Source organism: Parasteatoda tepidariorum, chromosome 2, assembly GCF_982258835.1.
Source record: "Parasteatoda tepidariorum strain Cologne lab strain chromosome 2, Ptep-v5.0, whole genome shotgun sequence".
Classification (NCBI taxonomy): Eukaryota; Metazoa; Arthropoda; class Arachnida; order Araneae; family Theridiidae; genus Parasteatoda; species Parasteatoda tepidariorum.
Genome location: NC_141756.1, coordinates 97,114,896 through 97,129,631, shown reverse-complemented (window position 1 = coordinate 97,129,631; position 14,736 = coordinate 97,114,896). Strand labels below are relative to the sequence as shown.

Genomic DNA, 14,736 nt, shown 5'->3' with positions numbered 1-14,736 from the left:
TTTGTGTTTGATGAAATTTTGATAATATACAAGGTTTTGTATTTATAGAAATGTTTCGAGAATAAATTTTTAAAAAATCTACTCCTTTCTTTCCTACACTTAATCTTTAAATATTGATTATAAAATTCCTATTTATCAACTTCCTCTGTTTTATGAAGATTTTACTTTGAAAATTATCTTTTATATTTGATTCTTAATTTAAATAAGTGGAACTTAAAAATTGTTAACCTCCACAACATATGTATAATATCAAACATATATAGTACCAAACATGGTATTACTTTGATACAGGCACTGAAAAAATTAAATCGTATTTAATTAATTTTAAATCTTAAATGACAATACAAATAAATCTGAGTTACTTAAGATTCCAGCAGTTTATCTTCACACAATTTTATTTTTTAACTTATTTTTGTGTCTACTCCAGGTTAGTGAAAGGACATTTTATACTATGTCCCAGGTTCAAAAAACAAGTGCTTTAAATTTCTCAAGAAATACTTAAAGGGTTATTTTGTAACTTTGAAGATGTTTAGTTTTTTGCGCATCAGACACAGATCTATAGCAATTCAGTTGAAATTTGAGACTTCTACCCGTAAGGCAGAAAAAATTCTAAGTTTATTTACAATAATTCTCTTAAGTGGTAAAGTGACAAATTTAGCTTTCAGTGGTACAAAAGTTATCGTAACTTGTTTTGTCAATAGGCAGGGCTGATTACGCTCTGGAAAAATCCCGAATTTTTCGCTAACAGTGATCCTAAGATCGAAGGTTCAGACGTTTCAAAAAATCATTGATCACAGAAGTTTCTGGAAATCAAATTTTCAAAGGCGAAACTTAAAAACACAGTTTATTTTATTTGTTTGTAAGGGAGAGCCAGATACTTTATAAGCTTATATTCCTGATAAATATTTATTTTTTATTAGTAAATGGTTATTATAATCATAAACTCAAGAAAAACATACAGTAAAACCTTTTTTTGTGCGTTGGATAGGGACCGCATAAAAGAAATCATACTAAAAAAATTATAAGTTATTACGTATAACAAACAACTTTGTACGATATAGTACCTAAAAAAAAAAATTTATGCGGTGCTTAGGGACCGCATAAAAAAAGTTGGACTTAAAAAAAATACATCAATGATTTATGAGAGAATGCTTTCAATTAAATTAGACCTAAAGAAATTTTAAAAATAATTAATTCTTCATTGTCCATGTACATGGAGAAGTTTTCAAATTATGCGTTAAATAGTTTGCTGCTACTCGTCGTAAGCAAAACGCGCATCTTCTGAAATGGTTAACAATAGCTTGAAGATAGGATTTCAATTGATTTGTTTCTTAGTACCATAAAATCGGTGATCAGTTTTATGACGACGGTTGACTGGTCAATTGCTTGTAAACCTCATGAAGTGTAACTTTAAACACCAAATTGTATCTCAAAAATTTCAGAGTGACCCTCGTATGTACGTAACTGACTCTGCCTTATCAAGAGATTGTTTAAAATAAATGAACAGAGCATCGCGAAGTCCAGATACATCGTTGTCAAGGAGAGACCACGTAATCAGAGTTCGTCCACAACATGTATATGTACATTGATAGGAAAAATTAAACTGGCGCTAACGCCGCTAAGATTCATATACCGCATAAAAATAAATCGCACAAAACCAAAATCGCATAAATAAGGACCGCACAGAAACAGGATTTACTGTATTTGTAAATTTTAATTACTTCTCCTGGTCATCATAGGTATGTATAAAATTTTAAATATATTCTAAGTAAACTAAGAAATATTGAAAAAAAAAGGAAAAATCTGAAATAGACTAAAATTATGGAAGAAAAAAAACTTAACGCTTTTTTTTTTTTTTTTTTTTTGCATCCTGACTGAATTAGGAAGTAATATGACCCTTCATCCATTAGTTACATATGTAGTTTTAGTTTAACACAAAAGAGAAATTCTTGGAAATTGATCATGATCCGATCTAAAACTGTACAAACAAGTACGCTTTTAAAACATTGCCCCTGTCCCTGAAGCTGATATGCCTTCAACCATCAAGATTAGAAGCAAAGCTATTTTAAACTGAAAATATTTTGCCATAGTAAAAACGAATTGACTATCCTTTAATGGCAGAAAGGGATGTTTGTCCTGAAATGTATCGTAACATACATTCCATTCGTTTTTCAGCCTGGAATGTACAATGCGCAACAAAAGGAAAAAAACAACGTACTGGACCACCCTGAATAACTTTTGATTTGATGATAAGATGTCTAGGACTTGCAAGTCTGTACTAAAATTAGCACATTTGAGGTCACCATGGTGACCTCAAATGTGCTAATTTTAGTACAGACGATATTTTAAGTGCCAAAATTAAATAGAAATCGCACTTTCTTCCAATAAGCATACCATTTTTGACGGATTTGGATTTCTAGACCCCAAAATATACGGGTAGCAGCAGTCCATGAAATATGGCGGTCAAGAAAGTGCTCCAAAGTTTGGACCTCTTAATGTTAATTTTACTTTACGCATTGTGTTACATCAAAATTTTTTAAGCGAATCGAAGAAAATTTTCACACACTTATAAAATTCATTTATCCAAAAATAATTTTTAGTAAACTTTCATTATTTTTTATTATTTTATTCAATTTTGGTAAAAAAAACTTTTGAAAAGTTATCAAGTTTTTTTGCATCAGTTTTTAAATAATATAATTTTGCATGGCAAAATACAAAATTTGAGCGAAATCAGTCGAATAGTCTCTTGGAAATTGAATTTCAAAAGGGCTAGATATTTAAACTTCGATCTCTCAGGAACTATTCGATCGATTTCGCTCAAATTTTGTCTTGTAAAATTATAATTTTTAAAATGGGTGCAAAGAATTGTATACCTACTTTTAAAAAGTTTTTCAACCATTATTGAATAAAATAATGAAAGTTCACTAAAAATTAATTTTTTGCATAGAATTATCTAATTTGCTTTAAAAGTTCTCGAGATGTAGCGAAATACACAAAATAGTAAGATTTATTACATTAACTTCTCCTGGCTATAAATTGTTGCCGCTTCCACCTATATTTAGGGGGTTCGTAAATCTGTCTGTAGCCTTCCAAAAATGGTATATGTTTATTCAGAGAAAGTACTTTTTTTTTTGTCTGACTTCTTCGTAACTTAAAATATCGTCGACTCTTATTAATTAGCATATTTGTGGTCACCCATCTCTTGAACCATTAAGATTGAGCCCTAAGCGTGAAGGTCTCTGATCATTAGATCAAAAGTTATTTAGAGTGCCCTTAAGGATAAATTGAGGTATTTTTCAAAGGTAAAAATGAAATTAATATTTAAATATGTCATTAGGTTGAAAAGGGTTCAAATGAATATCTCAAAATTTACCTCAAATATACCTCCAGAGGTATATGTAACAACCTGAGGTGTTTCATCTTACATTTGAGGAGAGGTAGATATTTACTACTTTAAGGTGTTTCTTTTTCAACCTTAGGTTATTACTTATCAACCTGAAATATAATTCTTTACACCTAGCTATGGAACTATTTGTTCAACAACCTCAGGTGCTTCATTTTAACACTTCAAGTTATTCTGGAGCTGCCTAAAGTGTATTTTTTGACAATTGTAAAGGTAATATTTCATTAACGTGAAGTGTTCGCTGCTCTACTCATACTCATTACAGATATATCGAGCCTAAAATAGCTATTTTTAACGCAAGTAAGTAAGAATGTTGGGCCCAAGCATTATAAATGTGAATGCACACTTTAAATATTGCCAATGATTTCCCCATCATTTTAAATTTAAAAACATTAATCTGAAGACAAAATGTTGAGTGTAGATATAGATTCCTAAAACACGGTTTCAAAGTATCTGTCTTTGGATGGAGCTCCCACTCTGCATTTTTGCATTATAAAACCAAGTGAAAGGTTTTCTTGGACGATGGGTTGGATTTTGTCATTGGAATCCGTCATTCACTAAGAATTTTGGAATTAAATGACTAAGCAAAATTAATTACTTTTGATAGTTAAATAAGACAAAAATTAAATTTTTTTGCCATTAAATCCTCGTTATTGGATACATAGTTTATTGAAAAAAGTTATTTAATCTTCATTTAATTTATAAGTCAACCACCGAAAATAAATTACATAAAATATATTTGATCAATATGAAGTTAATAACATTAATAATTTATAAGACAAAATGTTTTCTCTCGCAGTCCCAACAATTCTCTACAAAAATAAATAACTATTAATATTAATATATTATGTTTAAATGCTAGATGTATTATAAAAAGCTGTATCGCAAAACATATTTTCATATATTTTAATGGTATACCATTAATTCCTCTGTCACTTTATGTAGTGTATTATTATTATTATAAAAACAGTTGAATTTAAATTATAATTATGAAATATTATTATTAAAAAATATTTTTCAACCAGACAATTAAGTTTAATATAATTTATTTAAATAACCGTAATAGCTATCGTCCCTAAAACTGTCTCAAAAAATTTATAAATTAAAAGAAAAATAATAATTTCGAAAATTTTGGTACCCTTTGAAATAAATGATAAATAAAAAATAGATATACTTCACCAGAAAAAAAAGTAGGAAAAGACACCTTTATTTGTACTTTAGTAAAAACTTTATTTAAATTATTAATTAAAATATAAATGAGTCGAAAGAAACAATTAATATATTTAAATAAATCCAATATAATGTTAATAAATAATTTAGTTTTTAAAAATTCTATGAAAAATTTTATACGCTTTAAGGAAAAAAGAAATAATGTTCTTTTATTTTTAAATTTTTTGTTGTTGGTGAAACAATGATAACCCATCAAACAAATGACAACCCATTACCAATTTCACATACACAGGTAGAAAAGCATAACTTATAGCTATTGTACCGATGAATTAGTTTCTGTAAAGTGGCGCTGTTGTCAACGTCGGCGCGATAGCTCTGAGGCTATCTTACCGATAGTCGGTGTAATAGACACTGCCAATTTTAAAATGTTGCATAAGTGTTTGTTAGCATTTATAAAATTTTAAGTTTTTTAAATTTAAATCATTTTAATTTTTGAGTTTTTATGCTGCAAAACCCTTGCAGTGCTGTTTTTTTTAACTAATTCAAAATGTTTGTAAACTTTGTTATTTAAATCTTCATTTTAAACTAGTAAACTTTTATCGTCTGTTTTTACCTGATTGTTTCAGCACTAGTGCCATAAATATAAAGTAGTAAATAAATTAATGAAGAAGAAATATGATACATTCCATAAAGCTAACAAAGAAGAAAGAGATCTGTCCTGTGTTACCTTTATGGTTGACTTACTAATTTTTAGTTAATACAAATCAATTTACTAAATATTAATTGTGTGTTATTAAAGATTGAAGTTAAAACTTAATTTAAAATCAACAAAAATCATTTAACAATTACATTTATAGATTCCTTTTATTTTTAACTAATTCGACAAGACATGATAATTGCTGAAAAGTGTTTTTTAAATAAATTGGTATTTTTAACAATAAAATAGTTTAAAACAGTTAGTGGGAACTTGATATAGTGTCCAGTTTGCACATGATATATAATCTAGGCAATTGAAGGATTTAAATCGAATTTAATGTTAGATTTACAAAAAGTTTTTCGAGGAGCTATGTTGGATGTTATTTTACTATTGAATTCTCTTAGAATAAACATTGAATTATTTTACATTGAATTCTTTTAGAATAAACATGTTTCATAATCGTGAGCAAATATTTTTTGATTTGCAATATTTGTAGAGATAAGCTGAAATAGCAAAAATTGTAATTAAAATTAAGGAACTCAAAATTTTAGCCGCTCTTCTGATTTAAATATTGGGGTCCTTTTTTAAAGATAGTGGCTGTCACCATAATTTAAGGGTCCAGATTCAAAATAAATCATAAAAAAAGTCTATGTTTATTTAATGAAAATTTTTGTGTTTGATTCTATTATCGAAATTATCTTCCCCGCAAATAAATTAGCTCAAGAAACTAATTGCACAACTTAAAATCTTTTCAATAAAGCTAGCAAAATAATTTAAACTATTCTATGCAAAAATATTTAATAATTATAATTTTTATTATTTAATTTAATAATGTTCGAAAATTTTTTCAATGATATATAATATTTTTTACTACACATTTTGCAATTTTAAATAACAACATAGACTATTTTTGATCTTAATCAAATCAGTTAGTAGTTCATGAAATGTTAAAAAATAAAATTGTTCTGAGGAATAAAAATAAATTTTTATTCCTCAGAAGGTTTCATTTGATTTTGTTTAAACATTGAATTCTAACACAATGTAATTTATTTAAAAATCTTTTAATTTAAACAGTAATGATCTCCCTTAAAGCTTATAAATTCTGTTATGATCTCCCATCATTACTGAATTAAATAAAAATCAATAATATTATTTAGTCGATACTATTTCTTACAAATGAGATTTGATTATTTGGTTAATACTATATCTGACATTTGTCATGCATTATTTAAAAAACGGTTTTTTAAAAATTGGATAATGTGAGATAAGATTCGTTTGTAAAAATTTTAATAAAAGTTGGAAATGTTTTTTACCAACGCACATTCAATAATAATGTCGAAAAATACTTTTAATTAATTTAAAGCTTGCTATTTCTTTTTAACAAAAAGAAACAGAGTTACTGCTGCGAGCAAATTCTCTAAGAGATATGTATCGTGTAATCGCGAAAAAAATTAAAAAATTTTAGAAACCTTATATCTGCCTTTGAAAATTTTGGACAATTAAATGTATTTTAAAAATTTATTTACACATTAAAATCAAAATCTAATTAAAGCAGTGAAAATTTCTGGAACATTTTTTTTTCATCAAAAAAATTCCTTAAGAAAAATATACTTTTAAGAGTTAATAAAAATAATTTTTAAATGCAGTCTTTTCATTAGCACTTGTTGAATTATTTTTTATTTCAACAAAATCTTTAATAGTTTTTCAATTTTATAAAATTATTTCAAATTCATTGAAAAATTAAAAAGTTATACATTCAAAATTGTACTCCTATATAAAATAAAAATATATAAGAGAATATACATTTAAAACAGTGAAATGTAACTTGTATTACTGTACTACATTGTATGTATGAACTATATACACTATGTGTATAAACACATTATGAGTAATAGCTATATATTTTATAACATTGCCTACCTTTTAATTATGAGTCTAGAAAAGGTTACTTTCTTGTTAGAATCTTAAAAAAACAAAGTGCATTTAAAACAAATGAACAAATATGACCACACTTTAAAAACTATTTCAACTGAGAAAATAGTTTCTATCATAACGAGGAGTTTTCATAATCTAAAAATTTATGACAAACATATTCTGCATGGCCATTGTTCCATTATGTTCTGTTCCAACCAATATTGTAGAGCAATATATTGTAATAGTATATATTTTATTGCAATAATTTTTTTAACAAGATATATTTTATTTTTTCAGTAATGCTGTTGTTTTCTATCATCTTATTACCATATTTATTAGTGAAAAAAGAAGATGGCTATAAAGAGGACTTTTCATTTCAAAAATTATCTAATCTGTGCTCAATCAAGATGTTATGGAAAACTAGTTAGAGAACAAGATCCCGAAGAAACAACTAAAATGCCTATCTTTGAATATGCTACTGAAAACACTAAACGCAGAAAGCGTGTCTACGTGTGGGGTAATGCCCTGTTTGGAGCATTAGGGAAAATTAATTTTATAAAACCCGCTAATGGCCAAAAACCTCTAAAAAGTATGCATTTTCCTTGGAGGCTATCTTTTGCTGAACTTCATAGAGTAATTAATTATATACCATTTCATTTTTTAAAATTTATTTCTGCACTTTTAAATTACGTATAACTTTTTTTCAGACTTTATCGTTGTAAATATTTGAAATGATACTGATTTATTTTATTGCATTTTTGTTACTGATTTGTTCATACATTTAAAAACTGTAGAAGATCTTTATAACGCAAACCTTGAAATGTGAGGCTTCACGTTACATAAAGTTTTGGGTTCTGGGCAGGGTGTCTGCGCACCTGGAAAGGAATGAAAAATCAGAGAAAGTCATGAATTTTGGCATTGCACAAAATTTGTCATGATATGTCATGATTTTAACTATTTTTAAAAAAAAATCATGGAAAGTCATGGATTTAGGTTGCCAAAAAATCTAATTTTTAAAATTTAATCTCCCCACCCCCCAATATCAAGGAGTTCCGAATATCTGAATTTGTAATGAAATCCCCACTCACAGTCATATTTTATTAAAATGTAAAATGTTTTTATCATGTTCTTTAAAAATTATGGCGTTCTTTCAAAAAATGAAAGAAAAAACATCATTTATAGATCGGATTATCTCTTAAACTTCTGTGATTTAAGCTAAACATACTAAGCTTACTTTTTAATTATTTTTGATTTTAAACTAATAAATATTTTTAAGCTATTGATGTTTAATGAATCACTAATAATCAAATAAAAAAAATATCAATCTCCTTTGCTGTCTAATTAAGCCGCGTGCTTGCGTTCATAATGGTAAGCTGTTAGTAACAGTTCTAAATGGAAATATTTGTACTATTTCTAAATAATATTATTTTCAAATGGTATATATCTTTTTTGTGTGGTGTATAATGGGCATTAAAGGTGTTTTATTTAAAATTAGAATTTTATATTGGAGTAAAATAGTTGAAATATTAGTTTGTCTAGAATATTGAAATGGTGTAAAACAATTTTTAGAAAAGAACTTCTAGACATCAATATCTCTCAATCTAACTTGCACATTTATGACGGAAAGAATCTTTAAAGAATACACTGGAATTAGAAAATTATTACAAATATTATGAATGGAATTCATTTGCTTATCATTTTAATTAACTTTTCAACTGATTCAATTTGTTATTATTATTTCTTTTTTTTTTAACTTATGCACTTTTTATAGTTCTACCAAATATAGACTCAGAAATGTTCTTATATGATAACTAGGACTGAGCGAAGTAAGAAATTTTATTTTGTGATACAGGGCTCGAAAAACTGCCCGTCCTCGGCGGTCAAAAATTCCCCGCGGACAATTAATTTCTCGAATCCGACGTCCGCGTGGACGGCCATTTTCCCGTAAAATGTTCGTGATACATTTTCAGTTTTTGTTATCTTACAAGAGTCTAGCACCTCACTTCTAAAATTACCCTCTAATCTAGAAATACAGCAACATACTGCATATGGTGGGATTGATGTTTTCGCTGTCTGGGAGTACTGTAGTGGTTGAAAGGGGCTTATCAGCAATGAACTTACAAAAAAACACATTATGCACCGGTCTTAAACAAGAAGCGTTAAACGCAATAATGAACATGTACCTAAATGCAAAACCCCTTTCAGATTTCTGTGCAGAAACCTCTGTAAATCATTGGCTTGATTGTGCAACTGGCAAACGTCATATTTGATTCATTTAAAAAAACGTAGTACTCTCGGATAAATTGACATTTGACTTTACATTTGACATTGACATTTGACATTTGACAGATAACTTGACTTTTGTCATTTAAATTATTTCATGAAATAAATACTAGGTTACTATTAGTAACCTAGTATTTATTAATACTAGGTTACTATTAGTAACCTAGTATTTCTCTTATTACTGTATAATGTAATCCTAGTAACTACCAATTCATTGTGCAATTAATATAAATATTTGTAATAAATAGGAGAAAATCATGTTTTTATTTATTTAGAAGCTACGGGTTAGTTTCAAATGAGGACAGGTACATTGTTGGACATGCCGTCCTCGGGGACGGGTAAAATTTCTGAATTTTTTCGAGCCCTGTTGTGATATATAGTCTTGTTAGACATCGCGATATAACATATGTTCGAAAATCATCTATAAGAAATCTTTAAATCAAACAAAACTAAGTGAAATAAAAAATTTTCATTAGAATCTAAAATGTTAATTCTAAAAAAATGCTTTTATAACATCAATAGAATTGCTTAATTCTTTCAGTTAAAATAATAAAGATGGATTGACTTAAGACTGATGTCTTAAAATAAAAACAAATGCAAGCTTCATTTTAATGTTTTTTTCATTTAAAAATGACTTCAGATTTATTGGTTTAAAAATAATAATAAAACTTGAGCGAAATATTTTACATACATGCATTAAAAATTAAAAGGAAAAAAATGTATAAAACAAGCCAAAGAAATGTTCATTTAGTAAAACATTTTTAAAATTATTTGTTGAAAAAAAAATGTGCTTTTGTAACATCGTTAGACCTTTTATTTATTTATTTAAAATAATAAAGTGTATTGACTAATGGTCAAATTCTATACTTAATAAATGTAAAATTAAATGTAAGTTATTTATTTATTTATTATTGTTTTCTGTTTTGAAAAACAAAAATCTACAAAAGATTTATTGGTTTAAAAATTATATTGACTATATAGCAAATCAATACTGACTATATAGCACATGTTCTGCACCTGGTTCGCTCCTACAACACTGCTGACGTAAAAATATCCTCAGTGGTAGACGGATTATGGATTACAGTCCCCTTGCTGTCAGGCTAACTGTGTTAGGTTTTCGTGGTTTTGCTCTCCATGTACCGCAAATGCGGGTCAGTTCCATCGAAAACTCCTCCACAAAGGCAAATTTCTCCCGATACTTGATCCAGGAGTCTCATTGTCTTTTGGATTGGGTTCAAAATTACAAGGATACGGTGTTGAATATTGGTAGCCGTAAACCCAAAATTGGGTCGGCTGTTCAACGAGGGTTATAAAATAAAATAGCAAGCTCTCAATAATGTAAATACGGCCTGGTCAGTAAAAAGGCATTCTCTTTTAAAGTGTGCGGCAGATTTTTTATCTGAAGAATATTTATTTTGAAGATCATGGTGGTTTATCATGTATGTTTACTTTGTAAATGTTAATGCCTAAGATTGTAAGAAGGAAGTACGGTAAAATGATATGCATTTTTTTTTATGGATATCATTAATAAATTACAATTCCACCCATTTTTCATATGATACTCACTTAAGTAACTGAAATGTGGATTTCATGTAATTTTAAACTACATCTAGTTTTGTTATCTTCATTATTAAATTTTTTTTTTAATTATTTGGTGACTTGGAAAATTAAATTGTTGTTATCATTAAATTGATATATTGATTATTTTTGTTTCAGGTGAGAGACATAGCTTGTGGATATGGATTCACAGTTTTTGCAGCATCTAATGATGAAAATGATTTTTCACTTTTTGGTGTAGGGCTTAATACTGATTTTCAAATAGGCTACCATTGTAAAAGAAAAAGTATGAATTGGTAAAATATTATTAAAATATAACAATGATATATAAATTGACAAATATAGTTTTTTCTTTATTTTTATTTAAGATTATTTAAGATTTTTGTTAATACTTTAATAAATTCAAAAATCGAATTTTATAAAATTGTTTTTTGACTTTGAATGAATATTTTGTTTTATCGAATATTTTGTATTTTCAATGAAAAATGGGAATAAACTCAAAATAATCACATAAATTCTTCAAATCATATTAATATGAAATTAATAGAAAATAAATAAATTTTAAGTTATTTAATTTAAAAAATAATTGATTAATTTACTGATTAGTTCATTGATTACAGTTAGATTAATTTGGAAGATGTAAATGAATCAATAACTTTTTTTGCACTTTTTTTAGTGTTTTACAAGGTAGAACACAGGTTTTACAGGCAACAGGACAAACTTTAAAGTAAGCCTCTTCAACAAAACACAAAAAGTTTTACTTGAATATTTTTAGATATTTGTTAAAGCTCTTTCAAAATTATAGTTTAATCTTTGATTCTTGGATCTATCAATTTTCATAAGCTTTCTAATTTCTTTCTTTCTAATTTCCATTTTAATTTGTGCATATTTTTGCTGAAATATATATAACTATATAGGGCTTACCAGCAATGAAAATTTAGTGGTCCAACAGCACCACCTATGTTTTATTCAGTTGTCCAAAAACTTAATATGGTAGACGAACTTGTGGGAAAAAATTGAACCTTACATTTACATATTTCTATTTCATGTTATAGTGCATATTAAAAATTATTAATTATCATTCATAATACTCTGAAATTAATTAAGTTTATTACACTATAATGATTGAAGATAAGTATTTACTGAAATGAATACAATATAAAAACTAAAATGCTGAGACTGAATAAATAAATAAATGAGGAAAATAGAGAAAGTAATAGCTAACAATGTATTATATTAGTAATTAATTATCTAAAAATTATAAATTTTAAATAAAATCAATTCTAAAAGGGCAAAAAATATTGTTTTATTGATGAGCAATTATACTGTCAATACATGAATGCAAAGCACAGCACAATATGTAAATTTGAAATTTAAACATATTTTTTTCGCAATGGAATATGAATAAAAAGGTGGTGTTTTTAAGGGACGGTGGCTTATTTTTACAACAAAGGCACATTTATAGGGATCAAAAAGCAACCAGGGCAGGCTGCTGTTCTAAAAAATCTTAGGAGAACAGTCATATATATATATATATATATATACAGTAGGGAACCGATTATCCGGAACGATCGGGACCATCGCTATTCCGGATAACTGATTTTTCCGGTTTTCTGAATCGCTACAAAAAGCCGTTTTTTCTATTGTTAAACTCAACTAAAAAGAAATATATATTAGGAAATAATCTTAAAAAGAAGAAAAAACGATGAAGTAATACAGTAATGATTATTTCTAAAAAGATGGTATGGTAAACATCTTTCAAAAAAGAAAGAAAAATCCTAAAATCTTATGAGGAAAAAAATTTTTTTTTTTTAAATGGCGGGAAAATTTACCGAATTTCGTTCCGGTTTTTTGGTTTTCCGGTTTTCTGATTTCCGGATAACGGGTTCTGTACTGTATATATATTATATATATATATATATATATATATATATATATATATATATATATATATGCAAATTGGTTTCTTTAAAAGTGTTATTACATAATTTTATTGTGTAAGAACTAATTTCCTTTCTGCAGATCATCCTCTAGAGATAATTGGTGAACCTGTCCCTATAGCATTGCCATTATATAACTCAAATACAAAAGCCATTAAAGTTGCTTGTGGTAGGGCACATACGATTGTGCTCACAGATAAAGAAGGCAGTAAGTTTTTTTTTTTTAAAATGTTGAAAATTATTGTAAATTAACTGTCTTAATGTTATCAAAGAAAATGTTGATAATAAAAAAATATGTCAACAATTTGATGAAATATGTTGCTTATATAAACATGTTTTCTAATGCTAAGAGAAGTATGAAAAATCAAGGAGTATGAGGGATTTGCACTAGTTAAAACAGTTGATTGATATACTAGAAAAAAACTTGTGTAGTATGCAAAGTGTATATGCAGAAGAAAATCTCTTGTGTATCTTCTGCAGGAAGTAAAATAATCATCTAAAGAATTTCATCTGAATTCTTAATTTGTTTTTTCACCTGATTTGTATTTTTTTTTAAATATTTAAAAAGCAAAAAGTTTTTTGTTATTGGGAGTTCGAATATGTATATTTCCATGAATCATTAGGTGCTAAATCAATAGTCACAGGAAACTGAAGCGGATGTATATATACTTGATAACGTAAAAACTTTATTTTCTTCAAGAAATTATGATAAAGTGGACTTGTGTAGGGGGGGGGGGGTCACATCACCCATGTCAACCTTCATCATGGGTGCAAGTCTTCCGTCCCCAGGACGGATTTCCGTCTTTCGAAAATGTTCACGGGTGCAAGTAAGACGGAAACAAGACTGACTCGAAGACAGAAATCGGAATTTTTTTTTTCTGTCCTTAACAATATTTTTTAGGTCTACGTTATTGGTCTACTTTCTTATGTCCTGTTGTTATTTTATCAAAAGACAGATGAATAAATATTTTTTGTACAGTATTTAAACTTGATGTATTATGGTAAAGCTTTCTTAGATAGTTTGCATATGTCGAGGGGGTATTGTGTATGTTTGGTATTTCAGTCAAAAAATTTTCAGTCCTAGCCTTTTTTCCAACTTGCACTCATGACCTTCATATATGAAAAGGTACACCAACATAGAATCTAGGTAACATGTCTTATATACTAGTGAATTGGAATTCTATTTTTTTGTTGGTAGATACACTACAGACTCATTACCTATATACCTTCCTATAGTACTTCCTATATCCTTCCTATATCAAAACAGAGACCCATTCTCAAGACAACAGACATTAATGAGGAAAACAAAAGAGATTTATAACATTAAACGTAAAATTAATGAAGAAAAGTTTATAATTTAAATTTTTATCTATTTTCCTTTTTTTTAATAACAAAAATGTTTAGAACCTTCTTTGTATTTCTCATTAATGTCTAACTAGTCTTCAAAATGAGCAGCTATTTTTGAAGGCACTATAGAGCCCAAAAAATATTCAGCCAACACAAGCATTAATAGTAAAACAGTACAATATTCTTGATGACAAATTTATTGATACACAATTAAAGCTAAATCAGAAATGATTTCAAGAGAAATTTTAAAGTTCTTGGGGGCAAAGGTGATGAAAACATTACGAGCCGAATTTAATTTTGATTATTGTACCATGGAGAACATGGTGATTAAGAATGAAAAATCGGAGGTAATTGTAGAAATGGATCCTGGTTTTGAAAGTTCAAAAAGAAATTGATTGAAGCAAAGAATACGGATCTCAAACTTT

At 27.5% G+C, this 14,736-nt stretch overlaps 1 protein-coding gene across 2 annotated transcripts in view; it reads left to right on the top strand.

Annotated features, from left to right (window-relative positions):
* The first annotated feature begins 4,985 nt into the window (after positions 1-4,985).
* LOC107452913 (RCC1-like G exchanging factor-like protein) overlaps positions 4,986-14,736 on the top strand; it is a 31,126-nt gene continuing 21,375 nt past the window's right edge. The window contains exons 1-4 of one of the 2 annotated variants that reach the window (XM_043052730.3): positions 4,986-5,122; positions 7,482-7,817; positions 11,184-11,310; positions 13,047-13,172. In XM_043052730.3, the coding sequence (XP_042908664.2) occupies positions 7,536-7,817; positions 11,184-11,310; positions 13,047-13,172 (535 nt within the window). In that variant the 5' untranslated portion in view covers positions 4,986-5,122; positions 7,482-7,535. Of the gene's footprint in view, positions 5,308-7,481; positions 7,818-11,183; positions 11,311-13,046; positions 13,173-14,736 lie in introns of both variants that reach the window. The other variant, XM_043052731.3, reaches the window with a different exon arrangement.